Here is a 27,867-nt window from a genome sequence, read left to right as displayed (position 1 = left end):
GCGGGTGCCCTCTGTGAGAGCGTAGATGTCAACCACACACTGTAAAGTTAGCTTTTCAGACCTCTATCTTGACGCCAACCAGTACAACACGTACTAACTATAGCATAGTTAAATTATTTTTATGATATGTTCTGTTTTAGGCGTGTTTAAATTAGGTACCCCAACCAACGTCTCCGGTTAGGAACATAAGAGTGGATTTAACGATGTATCTAGAACAGACTCATGTTTAACACTATTAGTTTTTGAAAATAAAAAAAAACCGCAGATTTATTTGGCCAGAGGGTGCTCTGTTTTCAGTTTTAAAATAGCTGCGACATCTATACAGGTAGCATCATTGTAGCGAGGGAAGTCACTTCTTTTGTCTTGTACTATGCACATTAGAATCGCTGTCAGAGTCTCTCAATTTTGTAAGCAATTCTCTATTTTTGTCCCCTGTCACCAAACCTGAAGTAGAAGAAGTCATACTTTCACTCAAACCAAAACCATCGAGTGGGTCAGATGAAATTTCTTCTCGACTTCTTAGAGAAACATATGATCTAGTTTCTGCTCCATTTTGGTCCATCTGATAAATTGTTCTTTTGAAGAGGGATGCTTTCCATCTTCCCTAAAACATGCCATTGTTAGGCCTATTCATAAGAATGGAAGCAAATTTGATTGTAGCAACTATCGGCCAATTTCCTTAATTTCAACTTTCTCCAAGGTTTTCGAACGTCTTTTTCTGAACAGACTCTTGTCATTTTTGGAGGAAAATAATATCTTGTCTTCCCACCAGTTTGGGTTTATAAAGGGAAAATCGACCCTCGACGCAGTCAATCATGTTGTATCATTCTTGTCAGGAGCACTAGATTCTGGAGACGCTGCACTGGGAATAAGTTTTGACCTGTCTAAAGCATTTGATATGGTTGATCACCCTACTCTTCTGGAAAAGCTTTACCGTCTTGGAGTACGGGGCTTAGCTCACGAATGGGTGTCATCCTTTCTTCAAGGAAGAACTCAATCAGTCCGGATACCCTTTGTTGACTCCCAAGGAATTCGTAATCATGCTACCTCTGCTTCGTCTGTTGTTATTCGGGGTGTTCCCCAGGGTTCTATCATCGGCCCAATCCTGTTTTTGCTCTTCATTAATGACCTGCCTTCTTTTGTATCAAATAATCCAAGTTCAAATGTAGATGTTTGTTTATATGCCGACGACACCTCACTTTGCGTCTCAGCTAAAGACGTGGCTCATCTAGAGACAACAGCATTTGAGAGTTCCAATAGAGCTTTGCAATGGTTCCAAAACAACAAACTTCTTCTAAACTGCAAGAAAACAAAAATGCTCCAATACCATATTAACAGCTCAAAAAAGCAAGTCCCACTGACTGTTTTGATAGGTGACGAAGATATCTCTTCTTGCAGCAATGCTAAGTTTCTTGGTTTGGTTTTAGACAGACAGCTCAACTTTCATGACCATATAGAGCTCATATCCAGAAGAATTAGCACAGGAATTTTTGTGATCAGAGGTCTTTCGAGGTTTACCGATTCTCGTGTAACCTTGAGTGCCTATTATGGGCTGATTTACCCATTATTGTCGTATTTGGTGGCAGTTTGGGGCTGTGAGAGCGTTCGAACAAAGTTTGTCTTCCGTCTTCAGCCCTAAAGAAAAAAGCCCTAAGAGCAGCCTTCAGAATATCCCGTCGTACTTCTTGCAAGCCTCTCTTCAAGGAATACAATATTCTCACATTTCCATCCATATACATACTCAGTTGTCTATCGTTTTTAAAAAGAAATTATCATCTGTATCAACCGCAGTTCCATTCAATGCAGTACACTCTCAGACAAAAAAACAATATTAAGCTACCTAAGCACAGGACAAGTTTCTTTGAGAGACACCTATTTTATAATAGTATCAGGTTTTTCAATGTGTTGCCTGAACCCCTGAAAGTAGAGCAAGACAAAGACAAATTTGGGAGAGCGGTCAAACGCATACTCTTGGAACAAGCTCCCTACACTGTGAAAGATTTTTTAAGTTGCCGATCGAATTAGGATACTGTTCAGTTACGTTTTAGTTCTAACAGCATTTATAATTTAGTTTTATTATATATTCTTGTGACGCTATTATACAGTTTTATTCTGTGCAAAAATAAAGATGATTTGATTTGATTTAGAATCTTAACTTGAATCCTCGGTAAATTAAGTAAATTAACTTAAATTTTTGCAACAGTTTTAAAAGATTGGGCAAATGGGTTGGCATTGTGACCCTATTTCCCGCATATATGGAATTTTTTGTTTGAATTGTTTTACAACGTCGTACTTATAGATCTGTGCGTATTCAGGATCATGACCTTCTTGAGGAGTTAGATTACCTATTCGGGGGTAAAACATGTCATGGATCTTGAAACTTTAGATACCCTGTGTGACCCTCTCGTCAAAATGAGCTTCAGAGCTGACCATGACAAAGGCGGAATTGAATTGACAAATTTTATCCAGATTATTTCTGGATTAAAGCCTCACAGCCCTGTTTTCAGATTGGGAGTTTCCAATAAGTTCTCGAAAGTATGGTGAATTCCGCAAATGATGTAAACGGACCTTTCATTTATGGCAACAAAGAGTAAAAATTGAACTGTCTCGGCCAGTCTTTTCTTGCTTAAAATGTAAGCCACCACAATGTAAAAATGTAACGTTCATTTGTCCGAGACTGTATGTAGCACCACGGTGGTACTGCCACTCTGTAGTCTGTATCCGTCAAATTGGAAGGTTCGATGCAAGTGGTCACGTTTGCATTCCCATTCCCTCCAGCCACTCACAGTTCTTCGTCTTACTGGTGGCATTTAATTTTAAATTTAGATCAAATACAAAAGTTAACCAATCAACAACAACACTAAAGGAATTTTTATACACATTGTAAATTACATGATAATATGGTAATGTAACGGGTAACTGCACTGTGAATAATCACTTTCAAACATTCACTTAATCACACCGAACTGTAACCAAAACTACACATGATAATTCAGTAAAATACGATGTAAGTTAAATAAATTCAACTTCTATTACAAACAATTTGTTGTCAGGTCTTGCTAGGAAACTCTTTATTTATGAACTAGACTTAGTTAACAGATGTTTAAATAAAAATAAAAATTCCGGCTTTGCTCTGGATGTAATAAGTCCTGCAGCCTGTGGTTAAACTTAAAAACTATTTCAAACTACGTCCATATGTTTAGTTGTAAACAAAGGTAATTGGGTTTGATGGTTTGATCTAAAGTCAACAGATAGCGCCACCATTCCCAAACTTTAGCCCTTAACTGTACTTAAGTGATGCCATTTCTTAATATTCTGAGACGTATTTGCACATCTACGTGAAAATATCTTTAATTTGACACCTCAAACGTTAAAATCCGTCAAGCCGTTATCGAATTATGACTGTGAAAAGAAAACCGCTTGCGTATACAGATTCTATAGGAAATTAATATAGTCCTGGAACGTGAACTTGATAGAGCTAAATAAAAATAACAAAGGTTAAGTTTAAAGAACACCTACCTACAGTCAAAGTATTATTGCCAAAACTATACTATTGAGACAAACTTTAATCACATAAAAAACGTTCAGTAAATCTTACAGAATAAAATCAAGCAAAAGACAGTATAGTCTTGACCAAATGTTCTATGTTTATTGACTTTACTAAGTTATTTGACCTTCCCTACGGATGTGAGATCCAATGCTAACTACAGGTGGAATGACCGAACTACGAAGGTCTCGTAATTTGAGAGCGTCTCCTTACAATTTGAGAGCGGTGGACGAGTACAACATTTTATTTTACAGTAACAGTAAGGGATTTTTTTAACTTGGTTGGTTGGTTATTATGTTGTTTGTAATAATGGCTACTACAAAACAAATAGTGGATTCGTTCAAGGATAAACTAACTTAAAGAAACTTTTTTTTTGTTCTGACCTTTCCGATCAAATGACTATGCTGCAGTCCGTTTGAGTAGTATAATTTAGACTCTACTGTGACATCATTAATCTATTTGGGCATTTACCTTGAGATCAAGATGTGCAATGTTGCGGGAGTGCAGGAACACCAAGGCCTCCAGGATGTGTTTCATGACTCTGACAGCGTGAACCTCCTCTAGTCCATCCTCGGCCTCAACTACCCTCTGTAACTCTCCACCCTTGGCCCTGCACACACACAGTATCATTTCAACTCAATAGACTACTGAGATAGAGACCGCCGTGTATAAATCATATATACACACACATACATACGCAAAAATATGTATATTATGTATGTGTGGGGAAGGAGCTATTACCATAGTCTTCTAAGTTTTAAAACATATTTTTTCAAGATTATTAAACCTATTGGTAGTTATCAAGGTGTTCAAAGTGCTTATTGCAATACACTATTTCCCATGTTACCCTAATGAGGAAAAATATATATTTTTATAAAACACAGGTAAGAAGATTAACAAGAATGAGTTGGAGGCTAAGAAGTACTATGTGTAAATTTCTTTTTGTTGGGGACTTGATTAGACAGAAATGTTTTAAAAATGTGCGATTTCTTACCATACAGGTTATTTGCAACTGTATGGAGTATGTGATAGTAGATTAAGTTAGGTGTGTAACTTTTATTAATTTACGTATCAACGATTAGAGGACAACTTAGATACACCTGGCCAATCTAATAAACCTGAATGAGGGAAGGTGTTAAGGTACTCCTATCTACAAAGAGGATGACATTCCCTGTCTTAAAACATCTGTGTGACTTAAATTATCGTGACAGAAAATGTGGGCAACAATCAATGGCTCAATCATGCTACACATGATACGTACAGTTCAAGCACAATAGCCATCTCGTTGGCAGTCTCGTAGACCTCGTACAATCTGACTATCCTGTCACTGGACGCAGCTGCTAGCAGGACTGCCACCTCGTGTAGTATGTCTGCACGCTGGTCTTGTAGCCGCCGCCGCTTGCGGATACACTTGGCTGCGTAGGCTACACCACTCGTCTTGTGTGTACATCTCCGCACTGCCGCGAACTTGCCTCTGCAACAGATAAATATTGTTTTAAACATTTAATAAATTAAAACTTAGAGGAAGATACTTAACATTTTGTTTATTTATTGAATTTCTGTCAAAGCAGTTTTGACACCTAGGCATCGGTCTAACCATATAATTGTTTTAGTGTGGTGATCATCTATCTTTTGTAGTTTTCTAGTAATTAACCAAAAACTCTAGTCGCCCATGTAAAACCCATGTTAAACGTTCAGTACTGGAGATTAGTGGATGCAGATTGCAGATACACTATTCAATACAGTTGTTCAATAAAATGAGTTTTAAAAAGGGTACTTAGTTTTTATTAATTATTATTATGTATTTTTATATCAAAATAGTAGCCCTAATCACTACGATTTTCATAATATACATATTAATCTATAAATAAAATTAGAGTTTTGTCTGTACATTGCTCAGAATCATAAACTTATAGGTTATTTTTACGTTATATAGATTAAAGAAACCGAAACAAGTCTCATCTAAATTTCTGTCTGTCTGTCTGTCTGTCTGTCTTCCTGTCTGTCAAGTTTCAAATCATTTTAATTTATTCACTGGATTGGCGAGATTGTCTTTAGCCATTAAAATATGGCGTCAGTACTTTGTAAATAAAATGACGGAAGTTTAAAAACCCAATTTTGTGTGATTTTTTGTTAAGTTTTCTCCCAATGTTCATCACATATTGATCTATGAAATAACGAACAGCTGTTCGAATCAAGATTATTTCTTCTAGCTGTCACTGATATGTTTACATTGAATGTTGTTTACAAATACCGCAAACATTTTCGATCAAGTTTTGAAAGCAAATTCAAGATTAAAAACGTTTTTCCTTACATAACGGATTTAATTAATCGCAAGTGCAATAATGTGTACGGTAACCGTAAATGAAAATAGATTCTTTGTGTATAAAATTGTTCTTGATTTTTAATAACCAGGAAAAAGACCTTGAATCAGTGTTGTATATGACTTAGAATGGTAGCACGCACAGGAAATCTCTGAATTTAATTGAGCCTCAAATCGATCCTATGAACCCAGTACCGCTACAATGAGGAAGCTCAAGACCTTATATTAGGACTGATGATGGCGATTTAATTTCACCAAAATGCATCTCATGTAATAGGTCATATTAGGATCGACCGGCGGACACAGGTAATTAAACCTTTTATTGAATGTCATACCGATCCGGAACGAACAACGTATAATGAAGTTATGTATAATAGTTGGCCAGCATATCTGAACATATGCAAACCAACTGCTGTTCTTGATATAAGAAGGTTTCAACTGAATACTATAAGATCCCCGTGCGTAGAACGGGTACACATCTAGTATATAATAAACATATATATAACAATTTGAACGAATGGTGTTTTTGGTCTCTGGGGACATCAAAATGAAAAAGTAAATCGGTCCCGGGCTTAAGTCTTACCGTGCCACCTACGGTAATTTCCCTATAGGGAAATTCGCTAAAACCCTGATGGCTTAAAACACCTAAAGAATTAAAAAACCCTCCCAAGAACAGTTGGCCTTCTGTTCCTACAATAAACCAGAGAGACAACAAAACAACTTCCTCTACAAGATTGTATCCAGTCCAATTTATAGCTATACAGGTGCAATTATACAAGTAATTTCCATCAAACAAGCTCATAAAGCAGGCTACAGACCGACTAATTAAAGAAACATGACAATTTCTATTGAAGGATCACCAGTATATCATATAGGTTTCAGGACAGTTGCATGCCAGAGTCAGGACCAAGGACATTGCTGTTCCTGTTCCAATAACTTGCCTCGACCGAGACAACTCGGACATTCAGACCTGTCATAATATTTACTGCACTCGTACTGTGACAGACACTCCAGTGAAGGTCTCTGCTCTGTGCTACATACTGAAATGTCTGTTACTTCCGTCAGGTCAAATCAAATACGTTTTCTTGTTACTAGTCTTGTGTCATATAAAAACGCTACAGCTCCCGATGACAATTATTATGAGTAGCCTACAAATTAAAATGTTATGGATTAAATCTACTGAAGAAAAAATGATGGCTGAACGGACCCCTTTTTCTTCCAGAATATTGATTTCAATGTAAGTAGCCTACAAATTAAAATGATATGGATTAAATCTACTTAAGAAAAAATGATGGCTGAACGGACCCCTTTTTCTTCCAGAATATTGATTTCAATGTATAAGGGTTCATAAAATACCTCGACTTCTACAATGTAAAATTTGCAATAATGTCAACAAATACTTTTAACATTAGCTAATTCTATTAGCATATATTTATTTTTGCATTTTAGTCTCAGGTGCAAATCTCAGCACACCATGGCTCGAGAAAAATACCATCCAGTTGTTTTTAGATCAGGGCTTATCAATTATTTTATTCAAAGAAAAAAATTAGTTTTATTGAAAAAACTCAAAATACAAATACCGGTACCACAGGAGATTTATAAAACTCACACTCTTTAAAATAAAAATAAGTATTTTATTTACTATCATTTTATTAGCAGCCTATGTTAGTTCCTATACAAATGTATTTTTTATGTAAAAGGGTTTTTCATTGTGTTCAAAATCAAACTGATTAAGTTGTAATAACCAGGGCGACTATGATATCGATCGAAACTGTTAAAATTAAATTTTACTACAAATATTTAGTGCTGCTGGGCCTCCCACACTACCAGGGGAACCTGTTTGACACTCAAACCTGAAGATGTGCTCAACTTTTTGCGACATGAAACAAAAATATATGTAGTTGCAGTTTGTTGAGGTATCTTATTTGATATTAAAATAGGAAACTTGCAGGTGGCAACGAGGTAACACAAAGTAGCACACAAGTCTACCCGACCGTGAACATTGGACACTCCCAGCGATTATCCGGGGGGATTGGTTTTGAAATAACTATACTACAATGTACAAGAAAAATTATGTATTTCAAGAGCACATAAGCTGACAAAACTTATAAATACGTTTTATGTTCAACTTGTTTTTTTAAGTCATAGTTTGGTTTTTGTATAATCTAGTAAATTCACTCACTAAGGACAACTCATTTGAATAAAGTTTTAGTCGTGAAAACACCATTGTAATGTGATATTCTTGTCAACTATTCAAAGTTGTACTATTGATTTGAAATAGTATTGAAAGTAGACTTCTCATTCAATTTTAAAATCTGAAGCATGTTTTAATGTGTCTTTCAAGTCTATGTTAAGTGTGGTGATTTAGACTAAAAGTGTATAAATATATTTTATTTTATAATAATTTTAAAATATATACTCTACTTTTTGGTTACAAAAGGTCACATGAACATAAACCCACAGAAACCTTATCGCTATATGAACTAAGTTCTTTTTAAGTACACAACCACCAACTTGTGAATTAACTGTATTCTGTAAAGTAGTAACCATAATCAAAGTTACATCCATTAATTGGCAGTAAAACAAACGTCATCAAACAACAAAATAATGCATACTGAATAATTGAGTTGAATAACCATTTGTGGGGTCAGTCAAAACTGGCTCTGTTTATAATAAGACTGTCCGCAATGTTGGAGTGTATCCATATTGCAGTCTGACAAATGCAGGCTCCAGTCCAGTATTGAGAACATCTGCAGTGTAGTCTAAATTAGTATTGTACAACGTGTAAATAAACTCACAACTCTAGCAAGGTATTATTTCATACATCTTCGAACTTAATGAGCAATATAAAGCAATAAAACCTATTGCAAAAATAAAAGCGAAATTACAACAAAAACAAACCATGCATTTGCCAAGCGGTTGCTTGCTATCAATTGAATTACTTAAAGCAAACGGCAATTAAGTAAAATAATTCCAGCAATAGGTACGAACAAGGCCCAATTATTGGGATGGGAGAGCAACGATATGTTGTGAGGTTACTCTACTCGAGGTAAAATATTTATTAAATTTAAAACCCTGTTGTTCAAAAAAATTTTAAATCAGAGTCGCTCTACTAGTGTTTGACAATGGGGAGAGGAGACTTGTGGTTGTTTTCATCTGCTGCGTGAAATAGTTGCACATTCACCATTGATTTTGGAAACAAAATTCAACTACGACGATTATTTTTATAAATGGGATTTAAATATCTTGGCTACCTAGCACGGTGTATAAGAGCTCTAATAGGTTTGAAATCATCTATGCTTTCCCATTTATAATATTAATATGATAACAATAATCTGGCAAATAATCATCGACTATATATTTGATTAAATCTACCAAACTCATGTTTGACAATCAATTACGTATCATTATACAAAGCTGGGCTAACAACATGTTATCGAGCAATGTGTATAATGTAATGTAAGCAACGAACCACGTTTAAAGTAATAATTTACGATCGCTAACACCGTTATCAACTCTGATAACTGATTACAGTAATGCTATACTAATCCAGACTATTCTCAGATTAGTTTTAATGTAAAGATAACAAAATCTTTAACTGTTGTACACAAATAAATTTAATTTATGATATTTATCTGCTAGTTACATTAATCATGTTTTGCAACTGAGTAAAGACGCAGAAGAGAATTATGTGGTTATTTTAATAAACCGTAGAAAATAGTAACACACGCACACCAATTTATAGTGAATTTTATTGAAAAACAAAACTCAACTTTACCACAAAGTTTCATCAAATTCTCATTATTTTAATTTAATCAGCGTTGCTGCAGGATAAAATTAATACCTATAACAAAATGTAACGCAAAACAATAATTTCACTATAGTGGACTTTCTTTTTACATGGAAGCAATGTTTAATTTCAAATGCCCCACACAAAAATTTTGCAATGCAAGAAAAAAGCCTAAACATAATAATGTCAGTCGACCTTTGAGTAAGATTTTAGCTTAGGTTAGTAGACAAACGTGTAATGTTGTATTAAAACTGTACTACATGTTTACAGAATGCGAATAAAAACTATAGTTAAAATAGTATTTAAGTAACACAACGCATTTGTGAAAATCAATTAATGTCCCTACACAGCATGTTAATGCATTTATTCATATAAGATCCAGCAAGTCAACTAGAACGCTTGGCAAGACTAGCCAACGCAGTATATTGTTGAGGCGAGACTACATGTTACCGCCCACTCTTATTTAAGTATTTGGGCCAACGACATAATTTTACAGTATTGCGTAGTTTCTTGTTCCCGAATAAAACAAGGCCATGAATCCTATCCGATAAGAGTACAAATTGCCTCGGAAACATTTAGGTTGTGTCTAAAATATTTAAAACAAAACCGCATCAGCAATTTGTAAGTGTTCAGCGATAACTAGTTTATTGATTAGAACGTTTTGCATATGCCCTGATTATCCGGGTTAACAACGCGTAAACAAACCACTGATTTCTTTTCCCTACTTGTAATGTAGTCCAACAGAACCCAACTTTGACACAAAGTCCAACTATTTTGAAAAATAAGATGGATTTATCATACGAAGGACACTTTACCTTGCTAGACAAAATGTCCTTCCTAAAATCCATACAATAATTTATGAAAATTTAAAGCCATTAATAAATGTGTCAAAACTGGGCCTTTAGCCGGAGATTACAACATTAATTTATTCAACGGCCATATACTTACAAGCTGTAATTGCGAAAAAAAATTGAAATACAATATTATGGTAGTTGGACTGTGTTTGATGAGGATTAACCCGTTTAAATTATTTAATCATTCGGTTAACATGTTTTACGGTAAAATTTATTAAGCGTATTACAATTCTTTTGTTTCCCGATACAAGTACAAGTTTCCCGATCGTGTATTCTCCCATACTTGTCAGATATCAAGCTCTTTGTACATTACTGTGACTCTGGTTGTGGAAGGTATGCGGTAAATACAGTATGTGTAAACACCACCACCTGTTTGCCGATCACTAGATATACACGTGTAACTGCCATCACACACGTCTCGAGCGTTGTTTACTAAATTTTAGAGAACCACCATAAAACATTGGTGTGTTGTAAAGTGTCATGGTGTTCAAACCAAATACTGTAAATTCTCTGTTTTTTTATGTATCTATCCTTATATATAATACGTGAAGGCGATTTCTACGAAACACTGCTCCTCCGTTAATAATGGACGGATTTTTACAAACGACGTGTCAAAATAAAGTATTTTTTGTGTAGACGCCCCCTTTCACCAATTCCTGTAATACAAATCCTCGGGCCTTGCCCCACAGTCCATCAAAGATGGAGTTTGTCCCATAAGATTAACATGGGGGAATTTAAATATTTTAATTGGAAACTTTGTCCCCACTAATTTGAGAGAACGGCTGTATAAAATCATATTACACTGATGAAATCACTTAAGTGTTTAACTACAAAAGATCCACCAATACGATTTTAATACTATTTAAAGGTTCTTCCAAAGGAAGAGATACCATATAACATAGTAATAATAACTCCAATGACGTACGTTTTGGGGAATATTTTATTCATTGAATGATCAACAAAATTTAGCAACTAAATCAATTAATATCATTATTGTTTTTACACCTTTTACTCTTTAAACAATGCTAAATGCTCAAAATATGTATATTTCACCCAATTTATCGCAGTTAGATGAATTAACGTAAGCCTTGAAAGTAACCGTCAATTTCGACGGGTTTCACATAGTACTTATTTAATACGCAAAGTCCTCCGAAACTACTGAACCGATTGACATGTTTTTGGTGTCATTGGAGAGAGCGTAACGTGAAGTTGTGAAGGAAACCTTCTTTTTAAGGAAATAATTAGAGAGTGAGGCCCTGGGGTTAAAAATTCGTATTTCTCCATAAGGATAACAAGGGAGATAATTTTTATTTACAGAAACATAATATGTTTGTTACTTGAAAATAGTCAAAGTCTACTACATAATAATTATTGCTGTGTATTATGACTGTTAATGTATACTACATTTCAATCAGGGATTGTGTGCCTTAAACTTTACTCATAATGGATCTCACTACTTTATTTTCATGCTGGGAATAGTAAAATTTAGTAGAGAATAAGTTACCATATTTAGAAAACTTTACTATAATAATTGATGTATTTAAAATCACAAATCTTTGACATTATTAATTCATTAGAAACGAAATCAATCTTAATCAAACAACTCATCTACTTCATGTGAATAATGTTTTTACACAAACGTAGTATTTTTTTACCAATAACTTGATTCTTTTTTACTTGTGGGTGTATTTTGAGTTTGCAGTTATGAAAGCACCAAGCCAAGTAACTTTTATGTTCTTAGCCAGACCAATTTGAGTCATGAACAAATATATATATATATATATATATATTTGTTGTTTTAAGTAAGGCTACATCTTTTAATAGGATACGCAAATCCATTACGGAAAATTCTGACCAGGGTGATATTCCTGAATGTAACTTTAAGACTAAAATCGTAGTGTTCATGGAAGTGCTTTCGTGATAAAAATGTTGTTTTTTAGTGTTTATTTTTAAAAGTGATTTCTTCAAGCAGCATTTTATGACCCTCAAAATATGCTACATAGGCCAATTGGTTTGGTATGATAAAATGTTTTGTTAAATTTGTTTTTAAAAATCTTAAAAAAAATAACTACACTATAACATACTTAACCTTGAGCACTTATTAATTTAATAAATATAATACGCATACAGCTATAAAATGGCTGGACTGCTTCCCTTCTATGGCTTTATTATTACTGAATTTAATTTTCGAGTCAATATATAACACGATAAATTTGTTTTCTAAATTAATATCTTTTTTGCGGGGCATTGAGCCGCACAGGTTCACTAGTATAGATTAAAGTGCATTTCTAAAACACAAAATTTCAATGGGTAAACACGGATTATAGCCAAAAGTCTATACTAAGGATTATGAATATACTGATTGCATGAAAGATCAAATATCCATAACACACCCTAGCGCATTAATTCACACATACTGCTTAACACCACTCACGCAAACTGATAAACAGTTTCGGAATGTTTTTTCCTACGTGCCAAGGTCGTGCGACATAATATGCGGCGACATGTCGTCACGTCACAATGTCGCACTAGCTAAACTTGGCAAATCTCTAACGAACTCTTCACCTGGCAAATTACTAGGTCGTATTCCTCGCAGCTCGTCACTAATTCGCGACACACTCTCACTTTCGCTCTCATAAATTATGCAAGTTAGTTTGAAAATTTACTTCAAGTCTGTACAAATTTTACCTCGATATTACATACAAGTTGAAATTGAGGAAGTTCAATGATTTAAGATAATAGAAAGAAAGTTATATAACACAATCCAAACACGGGTTAACTTACTGTTTATCAATAACGGTCACTATAGGCTAATAATTATAAGTGAATGAATAATAAAGACATGTTTATAAGTAAAGTTGGGATAGTATCATATATAAAAGGACACTCTACTCACTTTTATCTATGATAGTATTATCCAAACAGAGTAGATTTTTACTAAATTAATCCAAGTAAAATATCGAATCAACAATATAAACTGTTTTAGATACAGCAAATATAGATAGACTTCTCACAGTAATGAAAACCTGAAACTTGCTTCACTACGCATTTCATGGTTAACGTTTGAGTGCGGTGCCTATTTTAGAATACACATCTTACGTTATGTGCTTTAGTCTTTAGTAAACACGCGAGTGGTCAGTCAGTAATTAAAATTACGTAGGTATATTGATACATCTGGTCAAAGTACTTTTAAAGTTAGTAACATGCTGTAACCGAAACTGAAGAACACATCAACGCACCCAAGCGTGCCGTACTGAAATATAAATTACATTCGCATCAAGATAATCCATAAACAGAATAAAACTATAATTGAATATGTTTTATCATACTAATATTATAACCGTGAATCTACGATAATGCTGAAAATTAAAACTATTAGAAACCGCGCTCACAGATGATTACCTAAATTTTACTTCTATTAATTTGTCTCTAGAAAAGGCATATTTTACAGTGAAGTAGAATTAATTGGAAGAACCACTTTTATACCACCTGCACTTTATAAGTATGTTCATTAGCCATTATTACAAAGATAATACGAACATACAACAAATAATCTGTAACATTTCAACAACTGTTACTACGAAATAAAGATGGATACGCAGAGTAACTCATTAATTATAAAAATCCAAAATCGTCACATATTGGCTATATACAGTATTACTATGACACTTTAGGGACCAATATTACTCCGTTGACAATAACAATTGACAAACACAATAGCGAAGAGTAAACATAAAGACCGCTGCGCTAATCTACTCGGCTTACACAACAATCACGGTCTCTCCGCAAGTATCAATTTAGCGACTCAATTGGTCCATTCATCACTCGAATGTGCGGCTGTGGGTCGTAAATGTCATGAAACAAACGCAGACAGGGGGAGCAACAGTCGGTTGAGTCATCGCCAATAAAGGGGATCGAACCGGCGACCGCGGGGTCTAGAGACAATAGGCCACCAGAGGATCTCTGTATATTGTATGGCGAGAACTCCGGTATTTTACAGAAGATCTCGCACTGCGAAATTTAACTTCTGTATGAGATGGGAAACTGGTCAACTGTTACATACATTATTGTTGTATAAACAAAAGAAACACGTAGTCTAACTAAGAAGCGGTATATTTAGAAAATTAGTCGTTAATTTGCTGTAACAGACTCTTGTCCCATGAGGCATTGCAAAGTGAATGCAGAGCAACTGTGCTTTGCTGACCAATCAATAAGAAAGGAACAAGTTTACCTCGTAACACACATTTTGATAGAGATAACGTTATCCGTTTACTTTGCGCTGTTGAATTTAAGAATTCTATGTAAGATTACAACCTATATAAAAACTAATGGCACCATATCCATAACACAAATATCCATACACACGTGTGTTAAAGTGTGTGTGTGTGTCGTTTAAAGTGTGTTCCATAACACTTTGAAAGAAAAATTTACAGTTGCAAGTCCTGTATTAAGTATTGTTGGAAGCACTGAATAATCAGGCACCCTCCTCTCAGCAGCTTGTGCTCTGTCATCTCTACCTTCTTTCATAAGCTTAAATAAAGGAAACCTTTAATCTATGCTTCTATCTTTGAGTAGGATTTTTTCAACTAATCTCGTAGACTTTTTCGATCTGCAAAAATTACTAAATACTGCGTAGTTTTACATTGCAATGTAGATTTATTTTAGTGTCAATTGTTTCTACTAGTAAACAATCATATTTACTTGAATAAAAACCAAGTTAAGCTTACAAACACATACAAGTCAAATGCTTCATCTATTTGAGTTTCATAATAAAATATAAAGGTTATTCGCTGTCATTTTATTTTTTGCATCCCGTCAGATTTATAGTATATTTCCGTCAACCATGACTTTTTTGGACATTATTTCGCACACAAACAATCTTGGACTTAATTTAACTCTAAACTGGTGTTTGTACATTTTAGGTTTATGCTCTTGGTCATTATTCAACCTAAGTCCTCAGCCCTCATGTTGTCAAGAGACGTACACACGCCGAGTGATTGTTTTCCAACACTGATAGTACGGAGTGATAAGAGACGGATGTGCAACTGATAAGTGATAACATAATATGACTGCCACTTCCGGTGATAGCAACGATGCACCGTACTGTAGTGGTGTATGATATGCAATGTAAATAAGCATTTAGTTGTCACATATCTTCTTGCTAATTATGCAACTGAATGAAGATAAATATACAATTCGTTCTACAAACTATGACACGCTGTGACTTTTCGTACCCCAAGATAATTCATTATTTGTATAATGGTTTAAGCAAATTTCCATTTAGCTGGCTGGACTTCTACTAAAATATTCACTAAAAATTGTCAGATTTATTTCCTATTTAAATAACATGAATTTTAGTAGGTTTGCTGCAACAGGGTAGATATTGAAGTGTGTTTTTATTGCAATGTTGATATCTTAGTATGAAATAAACCAAATTTTCAAATTTGGTTAAAATATATCCATAAACAAACAAGCTATATCAGTTTATTTATTCTCTAAAAGAATAACATGGGAATTTTAAATTTACAATTTAAAAAAAATATCTCCGTAACTGTTGGGCATCGCTTCAATATACAAAACTATTTATTTTTTTAAGCTCTACAAAATGGTTTGGAGATAAATTATGAAATTTTGTGTTTTTGGAGTGTTCATAATATCCGATAACACAGATTTAAAAATGTGTCAATAGGTAAATACTATTTGTCAGTCTATCTTCAATAATAGATATGACAGTTTATATGAATTCCAGTTATGAACATGGACGATTACAAATTAACTCATCTTGGAGGACGATTAAATTATAGTTAGGCCTAATATAGGAGGCCTAGTAAATTCAATTTTTGTTAACATTAGGGCACACAGCTATTTCGTGATGGTGAATACGTAAGCCGGATGAAATACTGTAGTCCTGAATTGTATTGCACACATCGTCATACACTACTGTATCTCCAAGATGACATTTTTCCAATCCAGTTCAAACCCCTCGAGCAGCAAACCCATCAAACTAATCGTTCAATCACCGTATTATAACCAATTCAAAATATCATAACAAACTCGATCAAATGCAAGCTGCGTTTTGACTCCTATCATACATTTATGAACACTCAGTAGCACATTTAAAATACGGCATGCAAATTTCAGCCAATGTATCACCGACTGTCAACCAGTGGCGAACGTAGCATAATGAAGATGAAGGGTGTGGAGTAACATGCAGACGTTTAACAGTTTGAGTGTTGAGTTATCGAGTGTTGGGTAACACGAGGCGTAGGAGTGTATGTACAACACGTCCTACATCAACCTGCGACGTGGCCAAGGCTGTAGGAAACATGCTTGCCAACTGATTCAATATTTCCTTCGATTTAACCCTTTGAGTGCCACAGATTATTGATTAATTTGTTTAATTACATAGAATAATCAATAGGACTTAAAGAGTCTCTTTTCGCACTAGTTTACCTGTGGAAATGAAGATATCGCAAATATTTGAGTCCATGGTAAACTATATTTTTGTGATAATCCATTCTGTAAGCGGTTTTTTTCTCAAACCGGATATTTAGCACTCTGTCTATCTTTAACAATTAGCTCCCAAAATTCCAACATTTGTATTAATCAGGACTAAAATATCTTCAACGAAGTCAGTGGACGAATTTAAAGACTAAACATTTGACTCAAATAAGTTCCATACATCGATGGTTTTAACCAGCGGAACATACGAGATAAGAAGTTCTTTACTATAGCAAACATACAACCTATTTTCAATATATTCGTACCGAGGGATTTACACGAATCTTCTCCACCAACTATGCATGACTTGGTGCATAATGCATGGCGGTACCATCGGCAAGCATACATGAACATCCCGACCGTATGCATGAATTCGTACGTAAACAAAGAGGATGAATAGGCGAAAGGCAGCGGTCTGATATGAATTGATAATCCGGACCTCCGCTAGTCCGCTTATTAGATTGGATGACAGGGTGACAATGGAAAGTAGTGGCTATTGTCGTAGTCATGCGTAGTGAAAGGAAGCTGAGTGTACAGACGAAAGTGCTCACTACTGTACTGACATGTACACGCACCTGGGACTGGCGGATACGCAGCACATTCTGATGTGGCTTAGCAGATTGGGAAAACCCGGAGAGAAAATCAAACTAATCATGTGGTACCGCGATTGGGGAATTTGAATGTATTTTGAAAAAGCCGACATTTGGAGAAGTTTAGTTACGGATTGTACATACACTTGTACTTCAAATAACTCTAGTGTTTTCTGGTCTACATTTCCTCCCATTCTCATGTCCATCATACAGCGTATACACAACTCTCTTGATAGACCGGAGAAATGAAAGAAATTCAGACACCAGAAAACACTCTCAAGGTATTTGAAGTACAAACGGTATTTTTAATGAGGCAAAAATTGTGTTCATAATGAATAAAATAGGAATGAGGTTGGTAGCCTATCAATGATATCGTAACAGGAAAATATTCTTCATTGACAATGAAATATCTTAAATGTCCTTTAGGAAATTCCCTCCTATCATTCAGTATGATACAAACTGTTAACGATATATGTATATGTTTCTATCTGAAAATTCTTATAAGCCCATGTGTAGCTCAGCCAAACTCCGAGATATGGTTCTATGGGTCAAAATAAAGAGAAAACGAAGAATAACATTTTTTTCAAAATCACTTCGTGTACCAGATATTCACCATTTTTTTCACATAAAGATTTTTATCTTTGGATTTTTTCAACCGATCATTAAGAATTTTGGTATGTATGTTTAAATAAAACAGACCCGCATGAGAAAAAAATTATAATCCAATAAAATATATCAAAATGGCGGCCATTTTCATTGTTTTAACTGAAATTGCAAAAAAAAACTAATTTTATAAAAACTGTCAGGAACAGTTTTAATTAGCATTTAAAATTTCCTATCGAACAAGTGATTTTTTTTCTAAGGCGGGTCTGTTAATTTAAACATATATACCAAGTTTCATAATAATCGGTTGAAAAAATCTAAAGATAAAAATGTTTAGGGGCCTATGTGAAAAACATAATTTTTTTATTAGTAGTTATCTTTACTTATATAAACAAAATTACGTGATCTTATATGGATAAGCTATTCCCTCTGGCTCCAACAAATTAGCCGAGGTAGTTGCACGAGACTATTTTGGCAATCTGGCGAGGTAGTTGCACGAGTCACCACGCCAGACTAGGGTGCCGGAATGTGAGGGGGTGTGCGGGGGAGGGGGTGCCGCGGAAGCGCCACACCAGTGTCTCACAATTTGCGGCTGTTATTTCAGTCCCGGTAATTGTCGAAGGTTTGGCGACCAACAGCGGCACATTCCGCGCTAATTTTACCCCGGGGACCTTTCAAAGCTACAACGGGACACTGCACTCGGTGAGACGATCAAACCAACAACATCGGATCGTGTGACCGGGTGACAAAGGACTTCTAGGACGTCTCACCTTTATGGAATAGCTGCAGCTGAATGAGTCATTCACATAGACAAGCTACACTATAAAACTTTAATGTATACCTTAGTTTTGTTTCAGTGACAATAACTGTCACATAAAATATCCTATGCCATAGTTGAAAAGAAGTTGGACTTTCAGTTTGTCTTGGTCAAAAGGTGGGCAGATCTGTACCTAAATAACAGTCAGAAATCAGTTATTTGCATCAACGCACTCCAATAACTCAATTAAACTACGTCAAATGTCATTCTAAATCTGGCCACAACTTTATGGGAATGGAGTGTCTAAATCTAACCAACGTCAAAGATTGCATCAAAACTGGTCTATGAAACTACGATGCCACATGGGGTCTGCCGATACATTAGCTTACATCACTGTGATTTATCAATACTGTAGGTCTTTGAATAGCTGGCTTGGTGTGACGAGACGGCGCCGCACGGCGCAAATCTTGTTAACATTAACCGGAAACTGATAACATCCGGCCGTGCTTATCAAGGTCACGGCGCTGCATACCTCGTCACGCACTGCAGACTGCAGCGCGACGTGCAACGATCCTGACATTGGGACTGATACGGCTGCTGCATTGCAGGACACTGGATACAAATCGTCGTATCACTCATTGTACGTCACGACTCTACCCACCAGTTAATACAAGTTGGCAAATATAGACAAAGTATAACTATATAAACCGATACTCGCACAAGTCCTACAAGAGCGGCTATTTGTACTGTAAGTTCCTTTTGCGCAAAAAAGAAAATGCGGTTGCGAAATTTGCATGCGGTTTGAAACTGGCGGCGCCGCCGCAAGTTTTATATCACGGGTACAGTAGCACTGACAGCGGTTGCGGCCCGCGCTCATCGCGCTTCGACCCAATGCACCTACAGCCGCAAAAAACTGCGTTTCCTAGGTTCACCCACAGAGCGTCCGCCGCACTGGACTTGCGGGCCGCAACTATAGAGCGGTAAGCACCCTAAGTATTTTCAGGTTGAATATTAAATAAAACATCTGTTACAACTCATCATATCACATTTATATGATGTTATACAATTCCTAACAATTGTAGTCAAGATTATGCAATTATGTACATTATTTAAAATTGCATAATCATTGGAAAAAATATTCAAAGTATAACTCAATAATCACAACCGTAAGCGTCAAGAGTGCAATAGCTGTTCCAAAGGGTTCCAAAGCACCATGTTTGGATACAAATAATTACAACCCGCAAGGATGAGAAAAATTAGGCCTTTGCACGGAAATGTAGGTTAATTTCATGCTTAAGAAAGCTATACGAGTCAAATAAAAGTTTCTTTTTTATTACTACATATTCAAATATCATCGACTCTTCACAAAAAACTCATAGAACTCCACAATCCCAACTGTAAGCACAAAGGGTGCTTACTCCATCTCGATGTAGTGGATCAAACAAATTAGAATCGTTCTAGGCGACTTAAGGTCTATTTCAGGCTAGAATGCGTACAGCCAGCTATGCGGCTCGTGTTGGCTCCGACAGGTAGAGTGGACAAAAATGTCATCTCGTGCCAACCCGGGCCTCAGCCTCCGAGCTACATGCCACACTGGATGCCACATGCCACAAGCCACACGCTAGCTCTCGTGCAGTGGGCTACTGCTACTGACTCTCGGTACAGCTGAGTCTAAATTTAATTTATCACTACCAGTGAGCAAGGTTCACAGAATAACTAGTGGACACCGGTCTCACTATGTATTTAGTGGTACAAATTCACCAATGAGGCCCCCGAGACTGCGCTGCCACACAAATCTACCCCCTAAAACTTACTGTCACACCCTCATTCATGAAAAGATAGAGGAGGGCCAGGGCAATAGGCAAGAGTACCTTTCCATTTAGTAGTATGAAAGAAATATCGTTTGAAAAAAATACACTTCCTCTTTGATATAAAATATAAATTAAAGTTGTATGCTATTTAGAGCAACTTTCAAATGCATTTTTCATTATCAACAATTTCCTAAGTCTCAATGTCCTCAAGTGAATATAATATTTAATCCGAACGAACATCAACCTGTTTCGGCAAAATACACAGAAATGTATTTACCTTGCAGACATACGACTCCCGTGGCTTGCTTACATAGGCGGTTCTGCGTCCAGCAACCCCAGTAGAGTGCGCTGAGTTGTGTAAAACAAAATAAATATGGTCGAGTTCAAATAAAAACACAGTATGTGAAAAGTTAAAGGTGTTGTAGGTAATAAATACATTATCCATGCATTCATTTACAGATAAAACATAGTATGGTTTTCATAGTCACTTGTATAACAAGTCTTAAAACTTAGTATAGTCCTTTGCTTCTGAGGAAGGTTCGTTGTGGTTCCACCTACTGTTGTACTTACGTTTTGTCAATTATCAATCTTCTAGCTTCCAATAAATAAATCCAGTTCAGAAACTAATTAGTAAACGGTTGATTCCTAATTTATCAGTTGTTTCATATATTAAGAAGCTGTTCTACTAACCTCGAAAAAATAATCCCACAACATCAACTTAGTAGTCCTTTATAGTTCAAATTGCAATTAATGTCTACAAAATACTAACAAACCGACAACATGTATATGCGGATGGTTAGCCTTTAAGCGTTTTAACCTTCCAATCGCGACACATGCGGGATGCGCAACACAGGCTGACATTCGCCATGCGCAAGGTGACTCACAGACAACACAGCTGGTAGATTGTTTGACGTCACTGTGCAAATATTTACCATTTCTGTCTTCATCAATGATAGAACACACATAGCCTAATTACATCGTCTGATTTGATAAGAGATGTGGACAAATTAGGCAATTTGGTATCATAATGCAATGTCTTTGACAGAACGTATTCGAATGTTAAAAGTAAACTTAAGTTAAAAGTAACTAAACTTTTTTTAAAGTTATAGTTTTTAAAATGTCTGCCTACGTATCTGTGGATGTGTTTGTTACAAATATTTTTTTTACAAAACGATAAAGTTATGCTCAGTAGGTAAATGAATTAAACTTGCAGAGAGTTAAACAGGTGGCGTGACTTTTTTTTATATAATAGGTGGCGGGGCCATATTAAATAGTTTAATAGTTCCACAGTTTATTGCATACATACACCAATAGGAAATACTGATCTATTTCTTTTATTTCTGTATCATCCCAATACACTCAACCGATCCTAATATTTATTCTGTATTCATTGTATAACTTTAAAGAAAGCCTAAATTACTACTAGCTAAAAGCATAGATTAAACAGATTAAACATACTGTTTAATCTATGCTAAAAGGTACCACAACAGATGGAAGCGGTAAAAAGTTCGCCAGACAGCGTGCATTAATAAACATGTTTTATTCTCTTTGATATTTATTCAATTTTCTGTATTTTGTTTATTTTCGTATACAGAACAGAGTAATAATGTTATACTTAAATTAGCGAGGCTACCGACTCAATTAATAAACATATCTTAAATACAAAAAAAAAGTTGGCATAACTTATGATGGGAGAGCTCTCGTAAAAACTATTATCATCGACTATATACAGAAATTATACATTATACATTCTCAGGATATAAATAAAAACATAAAAAACTACAAAACAAACAACTGAAATAACTGCATCTCTATGCACGATTGTTGGGGACAGCTTGATGAAAACTACCGCAGCAATAACAATAACCATAACGCCGCGCTAGCCAGTCTACGACGTGTGAATTTGCGTGTTGGTGGAGATATTAAACTATGATCTGCGGAATTACTCTATTTGCGTTCAGATTTATAACTGACTATTTCTGATGTGGAATGCCACTCGGTACCATAAAAGCTATATGAGAGATATTACCACCATTTTCAACAAAATACAAGTACACATGCTTCACATTGGGTCAAAATAGTCAATTCTCTTGGCACAGGTCTTCGCTCAACTATATTTCGACATTCTTACCATCGAATTTGGATTCTGCAAGTAGACTTTTCGCCGTTTGTAAAACGTGTTTATTTATTTTAAGATCTGTTACTTTCCTATTATTCCTGTGCACTAATGTGTTTTCCCTTATTTTAGTTACAAATGTACAGCGTCCAATTTTCTATTTGTCAAATCACATTTTGGTCTGATTAAATCATAATACCAATGAAAAATCTATGGTTTGAAATTAGATTTATCGTTTTATTTGGTTAAAATAATTTGGAAGTTGATAGGCCTACATTAAGAAATACTTTTTGCAAAGAGATATATTATTTAAAATTTTTAAATACCGTATGGATTTAAATTTTAAATTCTATGGCTGATGTTATCCTTAGAATTGTTACTGTGCAGGTTTCAATATTTTAATATCGTGGAACTAAAAGTCTCCAAACTGCATGCAAATGTTGCTTGTAAACTGCATTATCAGGTCGACCTCCAAATTGGAATGGCAGCTGATTTAATAAAATTCAAACTCTAAATATAAAAAACCCCAATCCAAACAAAACTGTAAAAAGCTTTCAGAAACCCCAGTAGCAGCCTCCTCTAATCAATCGAGTAATTACTACCCAGACAAACATTAGTTTCCAAACAAAGCTACTGGTTTTTAACGAGACTTTACTACACCGATAATAAAGCGATTCGCATTTCGCGCAATGTTTATTCAACAGGTGGTGACGGTAATTTAAATTATATATAACAAGCACAGCCTACACCACGCGCGAGGGGGCCTTACATGGCGACCTGTGTATGTCTGAGGCAGCGAGTGTCTGTAGGTAGCTTCGGTATATCGTTGGGTATAGTCAGGTAAAACCTGCTAAATCGTACTGTACTTACTGATACTGTACAACCCCTGCAGTATGTCTCACCTGAAATCCAAACAATTGTCGTCACTTTACTGTTTGACTTAATTTAATTACTAGCAAAAATATGTACTGATTACTATCTTACGTGTGAGTGACACAGTACAAGAACATGATAAAATACGTATTCCAACACTGTATCGATGTATTTTAACTATACGTACATACTGCTGACATTTAAATCCTATTTCGTCACCAATTTTTACCTTCTCTTGGTTGGCTCTGATGACCTCTGTGGCTGAATGAAATCAATCACTACCTAACGGCACGTCTTTCGTAACCTGATCTGAACGTTGTCTAACTATCTTTGAACAAGTTTACCGTAGTGTGCATATAAGTAGGAATAAAGTGTTGGAAGATGTACTTAATAATTATCGTACACCAAAAATTCGGCATGTAAGATAATACCGTAACGATATTTTAGAAATTGCATTACAATGTATTGGAGGAGGCATACACATGGCGGTGATTGGTATACAGCCATAATGGGTCGGCAATTCTTAACTTTCCACATGCATTTGTATAATCTTAGAAATGTAAATTCAATAACATTAAACAAATTTTCAAGTTAATACCCTTATTAGGGCAATCAAATTCGTAGGATATGTTCGGCAAAAAAGTTATCATTACAATTTGAGTTTTATCCAAGAAGAACCAAATGTTGAGAATGGCGCTGTTTTGTATACCTTACGGTGCATTTTACATTTTTTTTTATGCAGCACATTTCAGACGATACTTCAGGTACTAACTCTTCAATGGTTTAACGTGTTATTGTACTGAGCCAAAGATCTAAACAGTCTCGGGGTGATTGCAAACTCAAACAACCGGAGTATACACATCACACTATACAGCAATACTGCAAATCTTTGTGCAGTTGAGCAGATTAGATTGACGTCAGTGAGTCACAATCACGAACCGCAGGTGTAGGCCAGAGCCCGGCAAGGTCGACTACTGATCAGTGATCACACAGCCACAGGTGGAGCTTCCAAACCTATGACTCTTCGTCTCAAGTACACAACGCAACAAAGTTACTTAATATCTCCTTTCAAATCTTGATAGCTGTGTTTAATCTATGTTATGTGTTGTCTCTTGAAGCAACAATGCCAAAAAGACAAGCTCTAGTGTGCATGTATTTGCTGCGTCAACCAACACCTACTACGTCCGTCTGTACGTTAGACCATGACCCTCCATCTCGGTGGGAGAGCGGACACAATCGGTAATGTTGGGAACGGTACCTATGCTGCAACCTGCTACGCTATGTACAATTCTAGCTCTCTACCAACCACAATGGTCAACGGTAATATCGATCTTCTCTAGTAACAGTGCGTGTCTATTGGGAGCGATATAGCACATACAAAATGCTCATCCAGTAGTGCAATCTGTGAGAAACTCAGTCGACTACTGAACAGCTGGTTCCAAAAGTCAATGATCCCAAAACTTGCCTAGTCTTAACCTGAGACGAATTATTTCTTGGTATCCAACAGCCAATGGTATTAGCTCTCGTACTGGACTGAAAATATAAACCTGTACATACCACGAGTGATATCTCATTTACAAAACAAACCACATCTTTAACATGTACATTTGAAACAATATCATCAAACCTCAAAATAAAACGAAAGGCCATTTTTTAGTCCACGTCACATTATTCATGGAAGCCCGGCATTATACTGTCGCAAATGACTAGCTATAAATCAGAGTCGAATCGCACTTTGTTTAGGGTCCAAAAAATCTACGCTTGTTGACCGATAAGGCCTAACTGCGGAGACCTGTTCCCCCACGTAACCAACCTCACTGGCGCGGTACAGGCTAACCTTCGCACCGCTTCCTCCTTACATAATCAGCTGTTAATGCAGCCATTGTCAATCAATCAACCGATGCGATAATTTGTGAATTATTCAAGCGAGCCACTTAAACCTACTTTCCTCTCTTATCAGGGTTTCTGCGGTTTCCAACAACGACCCCGCACTAATGGAACGGTTGACATGTTGCCAGGCGGATCGCGGATCTTGGCTCAATGTATTTTTTTAATTGTTTCAACACACCTTTGCCCATTGCGCAAGAAACGACTTAGTTATTTATTTAACGAGGATTGGTTTCATATGATCTCTGTTTACGTTGTGTTGAATTCCACATTTGAAAATTGTTTTGCTAGCTTTGTAAATTCTGTTAGAGCTTGGATTTGATGAATGTATGTACAACTTAAAGTCAGGAGTTGTGTGTGAAATTCCGAATAAATTAAAATCTGGTGCCAAGCTAGTCTTCCAACCTTGACGTAAAAATAGGCTGTAATTGAGTCGAAGATGACTACGGCAAGAGCCACTGCTTTTCACTGTCAACCTGTCGTCCAGGGTAATACAGCCGAGGTATAACCAATATCAGTGTGCCACTGTCTTTAGCCTATTCATTTGGTTTGTTAGGTATGCATTTGTGATTTACATATGTGTGCTGATGTTGCCAGTACGCATTAATGCAATGTCCACGGCCTGCATTAGCGCTCGCCTGACTTAAAGGCTGATGTGAGAATGTGGACCCAGATGAGGTTCACCTAGGATACAATATCTAGTGGTCAACCTGTACGATCGCTCCCAGTTTGTCCATGTGCTGTGTCTGCCTTCTCTACCGACTGTGTGCTGTACCATTCAAGGTCTCACACTACACACTACATATTGCTTCTGCTTGTAAAGCTTACCAAACCGATATCAAACTCTACTGATGCCACGACGCAGATTCAAATATAAACGTGTAGTACCTGGACACCTTATTGCATATAGACAATTTCATTGTCCCTTTTGTCCTTTCAAGGGATACAGGAACGTTGGTATGTCAAATCAGTGACCACCATGGAAAACTGTAACAACATCCCTACTAACTCCCATAACTATCGACGGCCACAACAGTTCCATTGCCTTTGAAGTGGCAGAGAAGTGAAGGAGTACAGGCAGAGTTACACGGAGAAGAAGAGAAAGATATATTGAGGTAGAAGTACTGGTAGAAATAGGGTTAGAGGTGTTGACGAGGTGAAGGTAAGGATAAGGTTGAGGGATAGACATAGACAAAGAGGGAGAGGTAGATGAACAGCTAGAAGTAGTGATTGAGACATATATAGAGGGGATATTGATTGAGGGGAGGTTGCGGCACATATTTGTAAAGAAACACATTGAGTGTCACGCAATTAGTAAAGAAATTGAAATGTAAACATATACACGATATGTAAAGAAATATGTTGTTACATCCGAAGGACTGTAGATGGTTGGATGTAGGCGGCAGGGAGTGTGGAGTGTGGAAGTGTGTCGCGCGGACGTGATGATTATAATATGCAGGAAGCCCCGGAGCAGCGCCGCAGCCTCTACATGCTGTACCTGCCGTACTGCCGCCTGGAGAAAGCGATTATATCACGCGAAAATCCGACACACGGTGGCCGCTGGATACTGCTACTGCCTACTGGCCTATCGATCACAAGCCATCATAAGGACGTGCAGTTGACTTGGTTCGGACACAAGTGTTTTATATGAATATCAATTGGTGTAGGCTTTCTAAATCTACAGCCTGGCCGTTTGAAATGTACACTTCCTCTAACATTTATTAGATAACTTAAGAATGATAATGACTCTTGTGATGTGTCTAAATGCAATGACCTTAGGTTATACAGGTTTACTGCTTAGTCACGTGGTTTTCTTTAATTTGAGTACGAGAATTATCTGAAAATACGGTCTCCAACAAGCTCCTGTCGCGGGCAAGAGTGCCAGATTAAATCCGACACCAGCGCCTTGTTCATAACTTCATCGAAAACTATTCAAGCCGATGCGCGGACCGAGGAACGCACAATAAACCGGTTCCCACCCCTATGCGACGGAAATCTCGTCCAACAAATAATGAAATGAAGCGAAATAAAGTAACTGTCGCGTTTTGTTACAAACCTAGTAGCTGATTTAATAAAATACTACTTCCGACTTAATGTAGCCTATATACTCATACACTGAGTGCACGACGTTAATGTGCAGTTCCAAAAAAAATAAAAATTAACGACTTTAAGGACATTGTTAAATTCAACAAGATTTACAAACCTAGCCGGCTTA

The 27,867-nt window shown here is 36.2% G+C and overlaps 1 protein-coding gene across 1 annotated transcript in view; it reads right to left on the bottom strand.

The window, feature by feature from the left end:
* LOC129004235 (death-associated protein kinase related-like) overlaps positions 1-27,867 on the bottom strand; it is a 79,344-nt gene that overhangs the window by 6,600 nt on the left and 44,877 nt on the right. The window contains exons 2-3 of the mRNA XM_054432725.1: positions 4,809-5,021; positions 4,019-4,157 (exon numbers count right to left, since the gene is read on the bottom strand). Of these exons, the coding sequence (XP_054288700.1) occupies positions 4,019-4,157; positions 4,809-5,021 (352 nt within the window). The remainder of the gene's footprint in view (positions 1-4,018; positions 4,158-4,808; positions 5,022-27,867) is intronic.

Source organism: Macrosteles quadrilineatus, unplaced genomic scaffold (assembly GCF_028750875.1).
Source record: "Macrosteles quadrilineatus isolate MER2022 unplaced genomic scaffold, UCM_ALF_1.0 Scaffold_9__3_contigs__length_116548681, whole genome shotgun sequence".
In the NCBI taxonomy this organism is placed as follows: Eukaryota; Metazoa; Arthropoda; class Insecta; order Hemiptera; family Cicadellidae; genus Macrosteles; species Macrosteles quadrilineatus.
Note: the sequence above shows the minus strand (reverse complement) of the source record. Positions and strands in the feature narration are given on the sequence as shown.